This window comes from Talpa europaea (genome assembly GCF_964194135.1).
Source record: "Talpa europaea genome assembly, chromosome: 9".
Classification (NCBI taxonomy): Eukaryota; Metazoa; Chordata; class Mammalia; order Eulipotyphla; family Talpidae; genus Talpa; species Talpa europaea.
This window is the reverse complement of record NC_140076.1, coordinates 15,533,830-15,553,571: the sequence shown is the minus strand read 5'-3', so window position 1 is coordinate 15,553,571 and position 19,742 is coordinate 15,533,830. Positions and strand designations below refer to the sequence as shown.

At 49.9% G+C, this 19,742-nt stretch overlaps 1 protein-coding gene across 6 annotated transcripts in view; it reads right to left on the bottom strand.

The window, feature by feature from the left end:
* The window catches only part of WDTC1 (WD and tetratricopeptide repeats 1), a gene marked incomplete at both ends in the record, with an annotated part of 30,807 nt that continues 11,065 nt past the window's right edge, over positions 1 to 19,742 (bottom strand). For 2 of the 6 annotated variants that reach the window (XM_084243014.1, XM_084243016.1), the window contains 13 exons: positions 1 to 198; positions 1,251 to 1,443; positions 2,342 to 2,516; positions 3,947 to 4,182; positions 7,186 to 7,359; positions 8,123 to 8,231; positions 8,814 to 8,889; positions 10,577 to 10,692; positions 11,063 to 11,157; positions 12,023 to 12,205; positions 14,484 to 14,671; positions 16,820 to 16,931; positions 17,337 to 17,383. In XM_084243014.1, coding sequence (XP_084099140.1) covers positions 1 to 198; positions 1,251 to 1,443; positions 2,342 to 2,516; positions 3,947 to 4,182; positions 7,186 to 7,359; positions 8,123 to 8,231; positions 8,814 to 8,889; positions 10,577 to 10,692; positions 11,063 to 11,157; positions 12,023 to 12,205; positions 14,484 to 14,671; positions 16,820 to 16,931; positions 17,337 to 17,383 — 1,902 coding nt within the window. Of the gene's footprint in view, positions 199 to 1,250; positions 1,444 to 2,341; positions 2,517 to 3,946; positions 4,183 to 7,185; positions 7,360 to 8,122; positions 8,232 to 8,813; positions 8,890 to 10,576; positions 10,693 to 11,062; positions 11,158 to 12,022; positions 12,206 to 14,483; positions 14,675 to 16,819; positions 16,932 to 17,336; positions 17,384 to 19,742 lie in introns of all 6 variants that reach the window. The other 4 variants (XM_084243015.1, XM_084243018.1, XM_084243017.1 and 1 more) reach the window with 4 other exon arrangements.

The following is a 19,742-nucleotide window of genomic DNA, read 5'->3' as shown; positions in this document are numbered from 1 at the left end:
CTAACTGGGCCGGCACTGCACCTGGCCCTCAGAGCTGTCCTCGTCGTCAGAGGCCCCAGCACCCGCGCTGCTCAGGCCCGTGATCCGGTAGCCCATGTTCAGCAGCATCACCTCCAACGGGTCCGCATTCATGCGCCGCTGGTTGGCTTGGGAAGCACCCTCCATGTCCTCCACGACCCGTCCTGTGAGGTCTTCACTCTGTGGCGGGAGCACATACACCCCTGGGTAGACACGTGGGGGCGGCCGGGAACACGCGCAGACTGAGCTGAACATATGGCGGGGCATGGACAGCCCAGATGCATGTGGAAACCCGAGGGAGACGACACACCACGCGGTCAGGTACATGGGGACCCGGACAAGGACACGGCATGGGAGGACACAACGGGACCAGGATGTGCTGTGTAGACACGACGCCCCGGCCCCACCCTTCCCTTTCCCTCTCCCAACACGCCTTCCTTGCTCCTCTTCCTCTCCCCTCAAGGGAGGGTCTGTAGGGTTCTCTCTTTCCCAGCAAATTGCCTCTGGAATTAGATATGCCACTTGACCTGTATTGCCAGCTGGAAAGTGGGAGGAGGTGGGGCAGAGGGGAGTGAGAACTCAGGCTGCCCCGCCTGGCTACCCACGCTGGGAGGCTGGGAGTGGAGGGGGCCAGCTGTCCTAAGCGTCCCTGAGGTCAGACACTTCTCAAGCATCTCTTTTTTAATCTTCACTGCAACCTCTGGAGGTGGTGCTGTCACTCCCACATACAGAAGATAAAAATGTGGCTCAGAGATAAGGTTAAGTCCCTCAGGCAGCGGGCAGAGGGACCAGGATTCAAACCACACCCCACCAGACTACAAAGCTTCTTGCCAGGGGACTGGGGGACTGGCCTCTGCACAGCTGCTGGGCCCATGCAAAGGGGGCAGCCTCTGAGGAACTTCCTCAGGAGATGGTGCGGCATCTGCTCCCTCCTGCCCCATGACCTGCCCCCATGTCCTGGGCCACTGTCTCCTGCATGTGAGTCTCATCTTTGCAGCTCCCCTAAGGCCAGCTCTCACGCCTGCAACTGCCCACTCTATCTGGAACTTTCAGGACTTGATGGCATCGCCTAGACACAGCCTTGGGCCCTCGGGTAAGAGCTGACTCTGCCAGCAGCTTCTAGCCTCTGTGTGACTTGGTTTTCTTCCCAACCCTCATAGGCTCAGCCAGAGGCTGAGGGTCCATCCCTCCCTTCCTCCCGTGTGGCTCTGGTCACTCGTCCACATCCTCACCTCTGGCCGGGGGTTCCAGAGCCGCACAACAGGGTCGATGCCGCTGGTGGCCAGGAAGCAGTAGCTGGGGTGCGGCTGCAGGCAGTTGACAATGGACTCGTCTCCCTGGAGCACGCGGACCAGGTTGGTGGTCTCCTTTTCCCAGATGAAGAAGGAGCCATCGTCAGAGCCGCTGACGATATACTGAGCATTGCTGGTGGAGGGGGAAGGGCAGGGAGGTCAGGCGGGGTGCTTCCTACAGTCGCGAGTAGAGGCTCCATGGCTTGGGGAGAGGGGCAACAGGGACCTCTAGGGCCACTCAGCCCTCAAACCGGGGCCTGACAGTTGACTCAAAACTTCCACACACACAGCGATCCTCTCTATCCCACCAAGCCCCGGCCACTGCTCACTATTCTCTGAAACTCAGGGCCAGGACAGCCTGGGTCCCTAGATTGCACAGCGCTACATAAGCCCCTCGAGGAGGATGGCAGGACTAGATCTTCTATCTCTAAGGGCTCTGGGAATACCTTGTCTAAGGTTCCTGGGTCAGACCCGCCACATCCTAGAGTACATATGCCCTGCAGAGAGGCACCCCGGGCACTTACAGAGGATCTGGACTGAGGAATTTCCCATTCCAGTTGTCTCACCTACCCAAAGGAGGCAACCCTCCCCGAAGGAGGGTTTGGCGATGGTGTCTGAGACATAGGCTGTGTCCCTTGGCACCGGGTAGCTCTGAGCACTTAGCGGGTGTGCCGAGGCTGCCAGCCTCTGAGGGGTCTTGCCTCAGACCCCCAGCAGAGGGAGGTTCCATGAATCCAGATAAAGAAACCAAGTTCCGCACGCGGACACAGACGGAGGAGGTTGGGGACAGAGGAACAGTCCACACACAGTGCTAGATGCCTCATGGTGGTATCGTTAGTCCTCATGAGCGTGTGGGGGGGCCCATGAGCGGGGAGGACTGGTGTCATTTTACAGATGAAGAAGCCAAGGCTCACAGAGCTAAAGACATCTGCCTGCCCAAGGACACAGAAGCAGAGCTGGGATTTGAGATTCTTTTTTGAAAGCATTGTGTCCCCAGACCCCCCAACCTCCTCCTCTTCGGGGTCTCAGACCTGCCAAAGAAATTGGCCTCCTTGATGTCTGTGGTGGTGTTGCAGTGGCCACAGTAGCGGAACTGATAGTCGTAGCTTCGCTCCCGCAACACCATCTCGTCCTCTGAGATGGAGTCCTTGCGGCTCGTGCTGCGGAGGCGGACAGGGCCGCCGCCACCAGCTCCCTTCTTCTCCTCTGGCGGCAGAGACCAAGGAAAGGTGAGAGTCCTATATCCCCTCCCTTCCCCTCCCCCAACCGTCCCCATCCCATCCTGTTTTCAGCTCAAGTACCAGCAATGCAGGGCAACCTGCTTCTACCCCTCCCCTGGAAAAATACGAAGAAGCACGTTTGAATCCAACCCTTGGAGATGTTCAAGAAGAGACCTGTGATGCCAGGGGGGTTGGGAGTCAGGTCCCTGATTAAGGTCTGGAAGCCCCAAGGACACACAGGCCCAGGGTCTGTTCCGTGAAGTGACAAGCAAGGAGGGGAGGGTGAAGCACAAGCAAGAGAGCTGAGGGTGGGTTTTTCAAAATAGAGCCACAGCTCTGAAGGCAGAAGGTCCAAGCCCTTCCCCTTTGGAAGTTACCATGGATCCCAACGAAAGCACTGGATTGGTGAAGCACCTTGGGTAAGACCACACCAGTGTTCTCAGTGCCTTAAAAGTACCTGTTCCTGCCTGCTTCAGGGCCATTGCACATGTTTGCTCCTATGCCAGGAACTCTTTACCTCCCACAGCTACATTTTGTATTTTCAACTCTTCCTCTTGATCCTTGAGACCTCAGCTTGGATGTCTGTTCCTCAAGAATTACTGTCAAGCCCTCCTCCTCCATCACCATCTCAGGTCCCCGTGGCACTCATCACGCTGTTTCTTCATTTACTTGGCCCCTACACTAGGCTACAATCCCCAGGAATACAGAGATCTCATTTGATTTGTTCACAGCTGTGTCCCCAGGACCCAGCAAAGGGCCAGGCATGCACACAGTAGGTGCTTGATAAATATGTAAGGAAACAAATCAGCTGCATGGTTAGTAAACTGCCAAGGAGGGGTGAGGCCCCATCTGTCTCAGGGAGCTCACTCCACATACAATTACCCAGCTTGCTCTGCGATGCTAACAAGGTGCAGCCCTGTGCAGGTAAGGCAGCAGACTTAGAGAGGTTGTGTTTTGCCCAAGGTCACGTGGCCACTACATGCTGTGCCCAAGGCATTTCCAATGCCCTGTACTGCTGCCTCTGCGGACACCCGCAACCTGGAAGCCCTGCACAACCCCCCGCTGCGGCCCCTTATTCAGATGCCCAACGGAGCAGCCAAGACCTGTCTGTGGGCAAGTGCGGATGCCTGGATGGAAAGATGACCTGACGGGGTTCAGCTTACTCTTACTCTGAGTTCTGGACACTCCACTAGATGCCTCCAACATGCTATTACTAATCTTCAATAAACTCTAAAAGGGCGGTGCTAGCATCCCCCCTTGTCAGAAGACGAGTTAGTCTCAGACAGACCATGTCATGTGTCAAGTCTGCATGTTTCTGAATCAGCAGATGGGTTCTCCCACTCCAGAACCCGCCCTTCTTAGAACGTCATGTAGCACCTCAAATAGGGACAGAACCCCTTCTCAGTGCCCACTTACCACCATCATTTTTGGAGAAGAGGGCGGCCGTGATGTCTCGGCCCAAAGCATCACAAGCGCTGCTGTGGGCCTGTTCTGGGAACTTCCCTTTGAAGTCATCCAGGCACTCCAGGGCCTCAGCCACGTACTTGAGCTCAAACAGGCAGCGGGCCAGGCGGAAGTGTGCCTTCAGGTGGCATGGGTTTAGGGAGATGGCCTTGAGGCAGTCCCTTAGGGCATCATAGTGGTCACCATCCCTGGGAAGGCAGGGGAATGTGGCTTGGAGGTGGGGCCATGTGGCAAGCAAGGAGTCCCCATTCCGTCTCCTCTGCTTCCTGTGGCCACCCCAGCCTATCTCTGCTGTCTCAGGGCAAGGGTACTGGGCTGAAGAGAACCCTGGCTCAGCCCAGGCCTGGTTCCCTGGGAGACAAGAGTATGTTAAAGAAGCAAGCCAGGAACTTGGGTTTTGGGTGTGGGGGGGGTGGGGTGGTGGAGGCTGGGTGTGTGGCAAAAACCAGTGTCAGGCTGCCCTCTGCTGGAAACAGAGTGCAACTGCATGCCCGCTCACCCCAGGCGCCCGCAGCTCTGCAGCAGAAGGCTTGGCATCTTGCCCACCTCAGGCTCCCCAAGTCCTCCTCCTTCTTTCCTCCATCCACCTCCTAAAATCCCCCCGGCTGGCCTCAAAGCCTTGTCCATGGTAGGGGGCCCACAAGGACAGTTCTGTGGTCTGGGGAAGCCAGAAGTGCCAGGCGGGGACTCAGGGTCTGACCAGCAGGCAGCAAGCCCTCAGCCAGACCCCCCTCTGTCCTGGCTGACTGATCCACAGCAGCTGTGGCCTCTACCTCCCGGGGCTGGAGGATGGGGCCTGACAGTCTGGCGCAGTCAGCTCTCTGGAAGCTGATGGCGAGGAGTGTGCACATCAGAGCTCCAAATTGCCCCACTCACTTCTCCAGCCTCCTAGAGCATGGATGAAGGGAAGTGGGAATGGTGTGTGGGGGCAGCAAGTCGGGGAGAGTTGCAAGAGAAGTCCGTCCTCCTCCCACCCTGTGCCAGAATATAGGACACATCCACACCCCCACCCCAGAACCTTATTCCCACCTCTCATCAGGAGCTGCTTCTCCTTTGGGAGCTGTTTCTTGGCTGGCTGGTTGGTTTTCTGCCCAGCTGAGGTGGGCCTAGGACTCGACTGTGGCAAACAGCACTCCCCAGGACTGACAGCCCCTCTGTGACCAGAGCACGGCTCCTGACCCTCCCACAAAGGCCAGAACAGGCCTGACATGGGCAGTGTCCAACTGCGCCTGATCTCCCATGGCACTCAGAGGGAGCAGCCAGCCCCTGGAGCAGCCACATTCACACCAGGAACAAGCAGCTCCGCCAGTACGGGGGCAGGCAGGAGACAGCGTGCTTCCATGCGTCACAATGAGTGGCTGTGACGAAGGAGCAGGCGCTGTTTGGAAACCCAATTACGGCCTGCAAGGTGCCCCTCAGAGCTCCTGGGGAGAATCAGACCAGAGACCAGCCAGAAGCCAGGGGGCGACAGCGCCCACTGCATCCAAGAGCAGATGGCAGCCCTGGGGAGACTGACCTGGGACAGAATGTGACATTCTAGGGGTCACTGGCAGGCATGTGGGGATGGGGAGAGAGCAGCTTGGCCCCAGGGCTCACCCATCTAGACCTACGCCAGATCAATCTCCCTGAAAGGACAGCCCTCAGAGCATCCTCTCATGCTCAGAACTCTTCAGTGGCTGCCCATCACACACTGAATCGAGGCCAAAACGCCACCGCTCTGCATTCCAAGTCCTTCCCAGGCCGGCCCCAGGCTACCTCACAGACTCATCTCCTGCCAGTCCTTTCCCGAACCCTCTGCTTCAGCCAAATGGATTTGTTGTTCTGCAAACAAGCTCTTCAGTCAGTCCCCCACCCCCACGCCTTTGTTCACACCATTTTGTCTCCCTGGGAATGTCCTTCCCCCATGATCCCCTCCTCCTTTTCATCTCCTTGTCTACGCCTGCCCACACTCAAAGCCCATTCAGATACCACATCTTCCTGATGCTTCCCTGATCCCCAGCTAAAGCCACCTAACTTTTTTCCTGATGCCCACAGCATTTCATCTGACCACTCAGAGACTAACTGCGCCCTGCCTCTTTGGTGATAAACTATGTTCATGTCTTTCTCCCCTAGGCACTCTGGAATCCAAGAGCTCAGAGTGACTGTATCTAGCACATAGTAGGAGTTCAGAGAACATATCGAGTAAATGTGGTTTGGGAAATGCATGAGTGAAACAGCTCTCAGCAGGATCAGGACCAGGATCACTGTGTTCTACGCAACTGTTGGGACAGGGAGGTGAAACCCCCAACAAAACTGTCATCTCCTGAGTTTGGTACTATATGAACCCTTGGTATACTCCTGATGCCTGAGCTAAGGTCATTGGGGTAGCATCTTCACAAACCCCCATCTATCGTCCTGCTAACTTGGGTGGGTTTCTTAAGTTTCCCTTCCTGGCCTGCCGTGTTGCAGCCAGACGATGGCACACCAGCTGGCCCGTCTGTCTGGGCAGAGCCGACGGATGCCAGACGGAGCAGAAATGGCTGTGGGCCCAGCTCTATCCATCTCCAGTCCTGGCCCTGGCAGGGGGATGGGGTCTGCCTGTCTGCTTGCCTGCTGGTGCTGTAGGCAGAAGGGCTAGGGACCCCTGATGGTGTCCAGAGATAAAGGATACTTACGCTTATGGACTTACTCCTTTATCATCGGCTACTACAACCCAGCATGACCCACAGCTGGCTTCAGGTCTCTGGGACCTTGATTGTGCTTGGTCCAAAGGATCTCAGAGCACAGGAAAGTAAGCCCCAAGGTCAGTAATGGAGGCACAGATTAATTTCAGATGGCTATCAACTGAATTCTCTAAATGGCCTCATTTCCATCCATCAAGATTCTGTGTCTCTGAAATTCAGTTTAAGGTCCAAATTCTCCAAGAGTTGGGGTTAAGCAGTCTCTCATATCCTACTTCTCAGTGGCCACAGCACATTACAACAGAGCACCATGTTAAAACTACTTGGGAACATGTCCCAGTTAACCAAGTCTTCTTGACTAGCGGGTCAGGTACCTGCTCACTACCAGCCTAGAGGCAGGGAGGAGAGGTCTGGGCCCAAGAAGCCCTTACTTGGCAGCAGGATGTCACTGCCACCTTCCCTAGATGCCTCAGCACTTGGGTCCATCAGGCCTACTGCCTCCATCCCTCATCCTGGTCTGGCTTTACTCACCACTTGCGCTTCATGTAGGCGGCAGCTCGGTTTCCATAGAGCATGGCATTGTGAGGGGCCCTCTGCACGGCCTTGCTATAAAGCTGAATGGCCTGGGTCCACTGCTGGCAGGCAAAGGCCTCATTGGCTTGCTGTTTCACACGCTCCAGGTATGGGGGCAGCTCTACCTGGGGACTATGGGAAAAACAGAGCCAAATTGGGACAGCCAAAGGAGGTCAGAGCAGTCTCTCAGAAATCTGTAGCCCTTCCTGGGGGCCACCATGATTTTTTTTAGCCCCCAGGAAATGCACTGTCATTTACAAGAAGAGACCATTACTATCCTTGTCTGAGTTACCATGAAAGGTAATGGATATAATTCTAGATACTCATGAGTCCGTAAAAAAAAGAGGGGCAGAAATAAAACTGACCTGAGCAGCCTTAGGTACTTCTTCATCCAACTCCTGGGTCTGACCGTCACTGACACCACCTGCCTACATGCTGATCCTTAGGGCCACCCAAGTTCCTCCCAGGATCTCTCTTTAGAGAACTGCTTCTCTCAAGGGCTAAAGGATTTGAGCACCTCTGGATCAGAAGCCAGCACAGTGTCTGGCAGAGAACAGAGGCAAAATATGCTATGGTATGGAGAAGAATACAATGGGGAGGCCCATCTGTGTGGAACCCCTTTAGAAGGGAGCTTGGTACTGAGATACAGCCACCCCCTTGGGTCCTGACTCAGCTACAGGTATGAAGCTGCACGGCCCGTCTAACTAACTACAGTCCTACCAGGAAGGAGTAGTACTGGACCACAGGCCACCCTCCAGAAGTCTCTCTGCCCTGGTTCCCTGACTCTGTGGTGCATGCCTGGGTGGGTCAAGAGGGTTTACAGGACATGCCCCTCCCTCTGCCCTGTAAGATATAATTGGACTTGGGAGGGCTGGACAAGTTAGGCTGGGCTCACCTGACATGTCCCCTACTCTCGGGCAGCCGAAAGCCGTTGCTGTGAAGGTGCAGGCCATTGGATACACCGTTGGACACACCATTGGTGGACATCTTGCCATTCTGAACTTCTGGCAGAGGATGGGGAGAAAGGAAGAGCAACAACTCAAGAGGATGGCCTCATTTCTTCTGTGCAGCCCTCAGCTTCCATCGCAGGGTTGAATGGTTCCTTAGTGTGGCTATCCTCCCAGGGTTAGATTCATTCCCTGAAAAGATCTGATGGACCAGCAGGCAAGGGCATAAAGAAAAGTCTGTGCGCCCTCTGCTGGCTGCAGAGAGACACAACTTCAACTTGGCATTGCCCTTAGAAAGAGGGGTGGGAGTGGTGGCTAAGGAGGTGTCTAAATCTACTGCAGGTTCCAGGAAGAAGTCAATGAGGACATTGATCCAAGACAAGAAGGGAAGGGCAACTACTTCAGGTGCTCAGGAGTCACATCATGGAAAGAACCTGCTTTTTCGGAGGGAAGCAAGAGGGCTGTGATGCCAACCCTTTGCAGATCTCTCTGACTTCTGCTATCTTCCTGCTTACTGTAGAGATGATATCACTTCAGAGAACCTACTCCTCTGGGAGAATCACAGTCACAGCACAAGGTAAGGGGCAGGCTTCTCACACAGGTAGCACATACTCAAGCTCTGCAGCAGGGGGAACTTACCCCCTGAGGAGTGGCATTTTCTAGGCAAGAGGAAGGTATACGGCCGCTGCTTGTAAGTCAGGTCAAACAAATAGACCTAGAGTGGAGGAATCAAGAGAGATGAAGGCAGTGAAATGAGAAGTGGTTGGGGCAAGCACTGGTGACACTCGGGAACACAGTGAGTGCTGAGCATGGAACCAAGGAGAGAGGTGGGGAGAGGTTTCTATGGGGCAAAGCTCAAGGAGGAAATCTTCCCAGTTGCTGGCCCTTTTAGGGTGGACCGCTGGAAATAATGTCATTAATTAGAATCACATGTTTAAATTGAAACCCCTCCCCCTCCCCCCCGCCCCAGAGATCACAAAGCCAAATGACTCATTTTACAGAGAAAAAAATAAACCCTCAGAGAAGGGAATCAATTTGCCCAAACAAATAGAAGCTTTAAAAAATTACAATAAAAACAAAAGAGAAAAAATGAAAAATAAAAACAATTTGCAGCCTCCCTGGTGGCACAAGGGGTTAAGATGCAACCTATAAAGCTGTCTGCAGCCTCTGCAGCAAGAGTTCGATCCCCCAACTGGCCAGGGAGCTACCCATATGGCTCAGGAGACCTCTCCTGACTCACCCGCTGCTCCCCTCAGCAGTGTACTTTGGTTAATCTGCCTGTTCTGTTCCCCACTCTGTCTCTGGTGAGTCCTCTCACCACCCCCCACACTTCTGGCCTGTACCCCAGCTCTTGTATGCATAAATAAATAAATCTTAAAAAAAAAAAAAACCACAACAATTTGCCCAAACACTGCTAGTTAGTTCTCTTGGTAAATAATATCTATATTACTTAACATTTACTGCATTCTTATTTTGCTCCAGAAATGCTGCCAAATCTCATTTCATCCTAGAAACCTTCCCATGAAGGAGGACTATTATAATCACCCCCTTTATAGATGAAGAATGTAGGCTCAGAGTTTAAGTATTTTATCCAGGGCCATAAAAATAGCATGTGGCATAGCCAGGACTCAAAACCCAGTCTGGCTTGAAACCACTCTGCCAGACGCCTCTCTCCCCATCCTCACGCCACCCTAGGCCAGGTGATGGCTCAGTCTCTGGCGCTAGAGCCCTATTCTGAACCTGGGAGCTCACCTCTCCTCCATCTTATTTCTTTGGTACACAATCGCACCTTTCCTTGTAAAGTCATCAGCTGTTTCACTTGCCATGTCTCCCACCATCCTGGGATAGATCCTTTTTCACATTTGTCTCCCTCATGTTTATGTAAAGCTAGTCCCAGAGGAAGTGCTCAACGAGGGCTTGTAGAATAAATGAATTTTAGCAAGGCTTACTAAATACCCTGACTGAGAGCCCACAAAAAAGAACACTATCAAAGAACATTTCCTAAAGTTGGACCTGTGTCACAGCATAGCTGTGTGTTCTGAGCCCCAGGATTTCCTCCTAGAAAAAGCAAAGGAAAAAACTGAGGCTCAGAAAAACGAAGAGACTTGTTCAACAAAAGACTTGTTTCTAGACCAAAGCTAGCAAGCCGGTCAGCATTAGAAGACGCAGGTTAGCATTAGAAGACAGGTATGTTAGTTCTGAAGCTAATGCTCAGGAAAAGACCAGACCAGGGCCTCTCTGGGAATTTCAGTCATGCTGTGCCTTTCCCACGTCTCACCATGACATCACTTACAATGAGCTGTTGTTTTTTCTGCCTCACTGCAGTGGCTATGAGGCACACAGCCTGGCTGTGGGGCACAGGGTGGTGGTGGGGCACAGAGACCTTGGACAGCTATACATACCTGCTCCCCTCCCATGTTGACCAGCAGCTCGGTGCCATTGGGGCTGAAGGTCACATAGGTGGCAACCAGCACTCGCAGACGGTTGTTGTAGTCAGGCAGCTTCACCGGTAGGTGACCTGCAGGGAACAGCCCAGTCAGTCTCATGTGAGACTCCCAGTGCCCCACAAAAGGGACAGGAAATTGTGTGAAGTTAGCCACCACAATGATGAAGTGATCGCCTTCCCCACAGAAGTGGCTGAAGTGGAGCACCTACTATATATGCCAGGACAAGTGCTTCGTTTACTGAAAATGAAATTAAGACTCCTCAGGCAAGCAATTTGCCAAAGGTCACAAAAGGCTGGTCAATAGTGGCCAGGATGAAAACCCAGGTCTGTCCGACTCCCCAACTTCTGCTCTTGACCAGAACCCATGCTGACTCCCTGCACTGTGCTGGACAAAGTCAGCATACAGCCAAGACTTTGGGGCCAGAGCTGGACTGAGCCCTACCTGCTACGTAATACTGGGCTGCACCATCCGGGAGGGGCTTCTGCCGGTCACAGAAGGTATGCACGCCTGCTGAAGGGCTCTGCTTCATGCTCTTTCTGGTGGGAAGACAAACCATAGAGGTTATAGTCCCTGGCACTCCCCTTGGGTAGGCCAGAACACACTTCCTAAAGAAAATGTATCTCTCCTAGAGAGATACAGGAGGCACCTTTCTTCCAGATCTCAGTACCCCCACAGGTCCGCCAACTAGACAGTTGTGGGCATACATGTTATTAGGAGGTCATGTCTACTGGAAGACATTGGTTCATTATGGCCACCCTATCATCCCCATTTACAGAGGAGGAAGCTAAGGCTCAAGGTTCATGCCGAGTCATGTTTGTGAGGAATAGCAGTTGTTGCCCAAACCCACGAATCAAGGTAAAGCAGGCTGGACATCCCTGTACCTGTCCAGGAGTCCACTGAAAACCCAAGCTGGGGGAGCAGCTCAGGCCTGGGATTTCTGTAGAGGTTCTGAGTATATTTTACTTTTGTTTAGAAAAAAAAAGAATAAAATAAAATTACATATACATGATTATAACTTTGTACAAATAATCACAGTAAAAGATTATTTATACAAATACTATATATACAATGATTTCTTTCAGGTGATGGATGATGGGTAATTTAGTGTACTTTTCATATTTTACAAAATAAGCATGGATTAAAGTTTTTACTTATTTATTTTTTGTGGGACCCTCGCCGGCGGCCGGGGAACGAACCGGCACTGCAAAGGCTGTGGGCAGCCTTGCAGCCCAGCGCTCAACCACTGCATCATCAGGGGAGGCCCCGGATTAAAGTTTTTAAAAAACACAAAATTGAAAAAAAAAAAAAAAAAAACAACTCTCAAAAGGAAGAGGGCATGACAACAAGGGAAAGCAGGCAACAAGTTCCCAGGGATGTGCCCACAGGAAGAGGAGTTCATACCTGTGGTTGTGGATCATGCGAATATCGTAGAGTCTCACAAAGGGCCCACTGGCTCCGACTGCCAAGCAGTTATTGTCCTGGGGGTTGACAGTGAGGCACTTGGCCTCCACCAGCTGGCCACAGTACTCTGTCAGGTCAATCAGCACCTCCGAGTGTTTGCTGTTCTCCCGAAGGTCATACTGGCTGTGAGAGAGGACAGAGTCAGGGGCTGGGGACCTGGTTCTTACGTGGAAGGCAAGGCCATAATGTGCAAAGAGGATGGAGGGGAGGTTTGGACCTATTTGTAAATAATAGGGATGGCAAGCCATTTCTTGAGAGCCCTGTGTGTATCAGGCATCTGTAGTGGGCATCTCACACATTGCTTTATTCTAATAGATCTCCTTTATTCTAATAGAACTCCTTAAGGCAGATACTACTATATTGTTTATTATCACGACTAAGTACTATTACTTCAAACTATTAACATTTAGTGAGAAAATGCTTTGTGTCCAGCATTGTCCCAAGTGTTGTACAAGTATTATCTAATTAAATCCTCACACCACCACAAGGCACCATTAGAACCCTGAACTCCACAGAAGTTAAGTAGCCTGTCTGAGATAACACTGGCAACAAGTGCAGTTGGGATATTTTCTTAAGACTGCATTAGACCACTCTGCTCTGCTCCTTCTTAAGTCTACCCTTAATCTAGTTTCTTGCAGGAAAAAAAAGCAGGGAGTGAAAGAAAAGAGAATCTGAGAATCTGAGAGTCGAGAGTCATCTAAACGCCAAGTACCAGGACAAGCTCAAGAGTCCCATCCAGGGGCTAAAGGTCACCCCACTGGTGCAGCCTGGGGAGATTTCTGCTGCCAGGACAAGGTTGTCCTGAGCCGGAGGACTTCACCTGTGTACTCACCCAACTTTGCCCAGACATGTGCGATGATGTCTTCACTGCTCACCTTATCTTCCTAAGCTATCCTTACCAGATGGTTTTTCCTAAAATATTGTTCCATTGCATCATTTTCCTGGCTCAGAAAATTGTAGAAACTGCTCAATACTTTTAGCATTAGTTTACTTTTACCAAATTCCTCAGACTCATTTTCAAGACCTGAGTTCACATACCTCTTAACTTTGTTTCTCAGTTTTCTAAATGTGGGTCAACTGTAACTACAGAACTCTTCGTCCAGTATGTGCCATATTTACCTGTCTGCACAAACTCTGCCCAAGTTGGGGTGCCTACTTGCTTTTTCTTGCCCACCTAGATCTTGTCTATTCTGGAAAGCCCCACTGATGTTCACCTTCTTCCAGGCCCTTTCCTGACTGTGTCTGTGCCTACGTGCTTAGGCTCCTACCTTGGGCCCTAGATGCTCAGCTTTTTACCTGCTGCCCTGGCACAGTCTGGTCAGGCAAGGTCATTAAGTGCAACACAAAGTTGGACTGACGATTGACAAAGTGCTTTCTGTCTTCCAAGTACAGTCATGCGCGGCTGAGAAATGCATCATCAGGCGATTCTGTGGTTGTGCAAACTTCACAGAGTGTAATTACACAAACCTAGATGGTACAGTCCACCACACACCTGGGCTCTGTGGCATGGACTACCGAGACCACCTGAGATATGCGGATATGTGGTCTGTTGCTGATGGAAACATCATTAAAGGATGTAAGACTGTCCTATGCTAAGGTTAATTTTAATGCCCAGGCCAACAAGAGAGATACTACGGCAATTCCCATTTTATAGATGAGGAAACTGACTTGCAACCAGGTCTGACTTCAGTGTCCTGCTTCTAACTGTTGTGTTCTGTAGTTCATTCACGATTTAAATACCTCTCCTCCTTTGTAACAGAGAAGAGGGAACAAAGTCCTATAGGAACTCAAGGGAGGCAATTACGGCTGGTGGGGAACATAAGGGAAAAGTTCTAAGGTCACATCTGAAAAACTCCAGAGAGAGTTCACTAGCCAATGACGGATACAGACCCAAAAGTAAACCAACAAGTTAAATAAAAGAACTCTAGGTGATAATTAGGGTCACAAAGGAAGCATTAAGGGTGCTGAGGCAAAGTATAACAGGGAGATCTACCTTGCACAGATGGTCAGAAAAGGTGCTTCAGAGGTGACTCTTACGCTGAAGTCCACAGGGTGAGCAAGAGCTGGGTACAGAGAATCCCAGGTGGAGGAAACAGCGAGTGTGAAAGCCCAGAGGAGGTAGAGACTGGGCATTTGAGGTGGTGAAATCAGGCTGGCAGGCCTGACTATAGTGAAGTGTGTAAAGAGGAGGGAGGGTGGTGAGGGAGGTGGTAAGAATACGTTCCCAGCTAAGTGTGTTTACAGACAACTGCCCTGAACACAGATGTGGCTAGAAGCACTGGAGGCAAGGAGCCAGGCTGTGGAAGGAACAGCACAGACAGGTGGGCTAGGGAGCTGACATGCAGAGGGGCAGGGGAAGGGCAGGGAGGCAAAGGCCCAACTCAGTGCCTCAGGTCCTCACCGGATAAGCCCGTCCTCAGCGGCACTCCAGAAGGTGTTGGGCCACATGGGTGCCGTGGCGATCCGTTTCACCCGGTTTGTATGGTCTCCAAACATGTGGATCGTCTCCTTTACTGTCAGGTCGTGGACATGCACCTTGGAGTCAGCTGCCCCCGTGATCAAGATACGGTCCCCAGCGTGAGGCAGGAACTGCTCCGGAAAGATTGAAGAAGAGGTTGGCAGGCGGTGGGGGTAGGACTGGCCCTGGGACCACCCTGCATATTAGCAGCCTCTTTCCTTCTCTATATTCAGATAAGATCAGCCCATCCAAGGCAATCCACCAAGAAAACTTTGGATCTAGAGCAACAGCCCATACACCTTCAGGTCAAAATCAGGACACACTTGAGGCCACACTGGGCCTAAGGAACCCTTTCCCTCTGACCCTTCCTTAGATGGAGCTGAATGGCTGATAATCGTAGCTGCTGTTATTTACTAAGCATTTACCATGTGTTACACACTAGGTCAAGTATTTTATCTTACTGATACTTAAAATAGCCCCACTAAAATTTGAAGTTCCGTACTAATAATTCAGTACCTGTTCAAACCCAAGTCTTTCTGACTCCTATATGTCATATGGCCACGTGAGGACTGTTTAGTAACTTGGGGATTAAGTAACCAATTACTCTAAAAATGAAAAGGACTTTCGGTGTTTTAAGAGTTTAAATTGGTTCAAATATTTCTGGAGAACAATCTGCCAACAGGAAAAAAAGATAAAAACTATGTCCATCTTTTGACCCCAAACTTCCACTTTGAGAATTCTAAAAGGAAAGAAAAAGGTCCCTAACGGAAGTGGTCAGAGTGGCACTCCTTCTAATCCCAGTGCTGCTACCAGCTCAGATGGCGGACCTTGGGGAGGGGCTGAGCCTCAAAAGGACAATTCTCCATGCAGCGTTTATACAGAAGAAAACCTACTATTCTGATGAAGTTGAGAACAAAATGCTCCAGGTGACATATGGTAAGAACAAAACAGACATAAACATAGCTTTTATTTATACTTTTTAAAAAGGATGAAGTTTTATCACCTTGTTTTGAGAAAGATAAGTATCTGGGTGTGGTATTAGTTGAGTTTTCTTTTTTCCTTTGGTCCAAAGATTGAAATAATTTTTTTAAAGATTTATTTATTTATACAAGAGCTGGGGTACAGGCCAGAGGCACAGGAGGGTGAGAGAATTCACCAGAGACAGAGCAGGGAGCAAAACAGGCAGACAGACCAAAAACACTGCTGAGGGGAGCAGTGGGCGAGACAGGAGGGGTCTACCGTGCCATGTGGGTATCTCCCTGGCTGGCCAGGAATCGAAATGGTGCTGCAGTGGCTGCAGACAGCCTCACAGCACTGCGCCCAACCTGCTGCACCACAGGGAAGCCAAAATAATTTTTTTCTTAATTGAAAAGTTTCTCCCAACCCACAAGGCTGAATGGGTGTTGGGGGTGAGGGGAGAGAAATCATTCTGCATTTAAGCATCTTAAATCCCACTTGACTTTAAATATTCATACAAGAACAACAATTCACTCTTTCTACATACACCTCTCTAGTGGACAAGGGCTAGATGAAACAGAATTTAATCATTTTAAAGGACAGCTAGTAGGTTTTAATCCAGTGTGGAGACAGCATAGACTACTTGTACAACAGAAGTAAACAGGCAGATACTTTGAGAAGTTTGTGGCTACTCCCACACTCACCCCCTCCACACTGTAGTTTCCACCAGGGGGAGCTCTTGGGCTAAATGAATATGGCTAGTGGTTTACTCTCTGAAGAGAGAATTCTCTTCCACACTTTTAAACTAAAGAGGAGATGGAGAGTCTGTGAATAAGTGCTTTGCCCAAGATCTTTCTGTTAGGGAGTGTCAAAGCCATTGTCAAGTTATGGCATCTGAACTCAAAGTTTACCAATTATTTAACTGTAACATCAATCCAGTGGATTGCTACTTTATTTTTTAAAATTAATTTATTCATTTTTGTCATGAATCTGGGAGATTTTCCTTAGATATTTCCTTTTTTGCAGATAAGCAAATAGGCTTAGAGAGGTCAGGAGATTTGCTTAGTTCACACAGCTTCCAAACAGTTCTGCCTGCTCTATAAATAAGTTTGTGCTCAGAACCATAGTGCCCACCCCTCACATAAGTGTACATTCAACTAGACTGACCTCTTGGCTCTAAGAGAGGACGCAGAGCAGGGAAAAGGAATCGCCACCAGATGCTCAGATCACAGACACGCCTGACTCCAGGGGTGACAAGGGAACTCGGCACCGTGCCCACAGCCCAGCCACCCCGGCACTTGCTCTGTGGCGTATCTGCTTACCTTGACAGAGAAGATGTTTGCAGTGTGTCCTGTGTGCATGGAGAGCAGCTTCTTGTGGTGCAGTGGGTCCCACACAATTGTGTGCTGATCATCGGAACCTGAAGCCAGCAAGCTGCAAATCATAGTGAGGGGTTCTGACCTCTCCTCGAGTTCCCAGGTTCCACTTTCCCACATTCCCGCTTGATAAGGAGTAAGACCCACAGAACTTAAAAACAGTAGATGTCAAAGAACTTAAGGTTATCTTATAAACATTAGTTGATTGCCTTCTATTTTGCTTTGAGATTTCCCTTTATTCCTTAAACACATTGGCTTAATCAATAAAACAGGTCTGGGATGGTCGTCCAACTTGCCTTCTGTCTGGGACTCCTTGATAATGACAAGCTTAACTTAAGAACATAGCAGAGAACAGCAATCACTTGATGCCACTCTTGCTTAGATTTATTAAGAGGAAGGGAAATCCTCTCCTCCTAGCCTCCCACACCCTGCTCCAGCATCCTCTGGGTGTTTTCATACTTACTCTCCTTTCTCATTCCACTCCAGACAGTTGACACATCCTGAGTGACCCTAGGGAACAAATGGAAAGAACAAGAGGGCCAGTTAGAGGCTGTCCTGAGGAAATCAACATCGAGAAGTAGAACTGAACAGGTATGCTAGCCTCTCCATCCCCAGTATTTTCCAAGTGTAAATGAGTGACCAGAATTGAACTGAACTGCTTGCATCTGACAGCATCTGTCATATTCATGATCTCACCTGAGACTGACAGCTCTGAGTCACAGGGCAGGTTTAATTGATCCCATTTTGTAGAAGAATAAACTGGAATTCAGATAATAGTAAATAATGGGAGTGAAATTCAAACCAATTTCTGCTCCTACCACTAGAAGGAACATTTGAGCCATAGAAAATCTGCTCAGAGAAGCATCTTCCCCAGAGCAGCCGATTAACTAGAAGGTTGTCTTTCACTCATTTGGCATATATTTAATTTACTGAGCACTGTATCAAGTACTTTTCAGGTGCTGGGGTACAGCACCTGGGGTACAGCAGTATATAAAACAAAGTCCCTGATCTTCTGGAACTTCAAATGGTGGAGCCGGGTATGCCAAAGTAAATTGAGCAGAGTCCTGAGATTGGGGATTTCAACAGAGAGACAGAGAAAGAGTAAGGAAGTTAACAGCAGATGCTGAAGTTGAAAACATGCACAGAAAATTCAGGGCTCTGAGAAAACAGAACCCATGAAAAGCAGAAGGTATGAAGTGGCAGAATCGAGTCTTATGGAGAAGGGAGAACACGTCACCGGGTGTTCCCACATAGTATTCCTTCTGTTCCCTCACCGTCCCCCTCCCCCCCATCTCTAAGAGATCTGGATTTAATTGTCTCCCTGCTCCAGATCAGACCATGTATTTCAGACAGTGTAACTCCACTGTTCTTGCCACTGTGATAGGTTCTTAGACCTAAGTCAAGAACTTGCTTGGACAAAGGGATTGGCTCACAAACAGATGCAAGGGGGCAGATGCTGGGAGTTTCTAGAAAAGGAAACTCCCAGAGTTAATAAAATAGATGTCTTTCTTCCTCTGCATACTGGTGTACTCATGTGACACCTGGAATTGCCACTACAAGGGAAGCCAGCCTGAGCATGAAATCAACACACAGAGGAAGAGAATCAGAAAAACGAACCCAAAATCAAATTAAGAAAGAAAAAGAAAAATGGAGCCACAGTGACCAAGCTTAAGGCCTACTTGTGGGCTTCCAGGTAAACAAGCCAATCAGTTCATTATTGTTTAAAGCCACTTGAGCTGGGGCCTAAAGCATTCTAACTGATAAATTCTGACGCTCTCTTCAGTTTTCAGTCCTTCAAGATTCCTTTTGGGTCCTGGTAAATTTGGGAGGGAGGTATATACCCTTCCTATAGGCTCCCACTGTTACACTGTATTATGGCTCCATGTTACTTCCACGGGATTGAGCCCTGAGAAAGCAGGCTTTGTGTATTGTGTCCACTGCACCCTAGGCCAAGGTACAGTGCCTGGCATGTATTGGTTGCCTGAATAAAGAAATTAGTCCAGTGGGACTAATGGGAAGATTCAAGAGATATGAACTAATCTAATTATCTAGCCAGAAAAGACTTTTCCTTTACCTTATTTTTTTTAAAAAGATTTATTTATTTATATATACAAGAACTGGGGTACAGGCCAGAGTTGGGGGTGGGATGAGAGGTTTCACCAGAGACAGAGTGGGGAACAGAACAGGCAGATTGACTGAAATACACTGCTGAGGGGAAAAGTTGGGGAGTCAGGAGAGGTCTGCTATGCCATGTGGGTAGCTCCCTGGCTGGGGACCGAACTCCTGCTGCAGTGACTGCAGATAGCTTCATAGGCTGCATTTTAACCCCTTGCGCCACCAGGGAGGCCCTGCTCTGCCTTATTCTTCCCTCTTACCCTTTATCCTATAAAGATTCTCATCTGGGTTGAGAATCAACTATTTCTAAGTTCATTTCTAAGTTCTCCACTTGCATTCATTACTGACACATTTATCTATCTCTTCAAACTTGTCAGATCACCTGCTGACCTGAGACCTCTCACTAGCTCATGGCACTTGGTTGACCCCCACACAGGCTCTGGTTATTTCTGGATCAGAATCATTTCTGTTCTCAGCCCCCTTATCCTCCCACTAGGAAGTACCCTGTGCCTGGGAGCTTACATCTTCAGCTCGGTATCTGTAAGAGTACAGAGGGCCTTGAATGATTGCCACCAAGGGCTTACAAAGAGCAAGGCACAGTGCTAAGTGCCTGCAGGAGGACCCTACAGATGTCCATGTCCTGATCCAGTGGAACTAAGAATATGTTATGTTAGGTGGCAAAAGGGGCTTTGCATATGTGATTGATGTTAAGGTACTTGATATGGTGGAAGATTATCTTGAATTATCCAGAAGG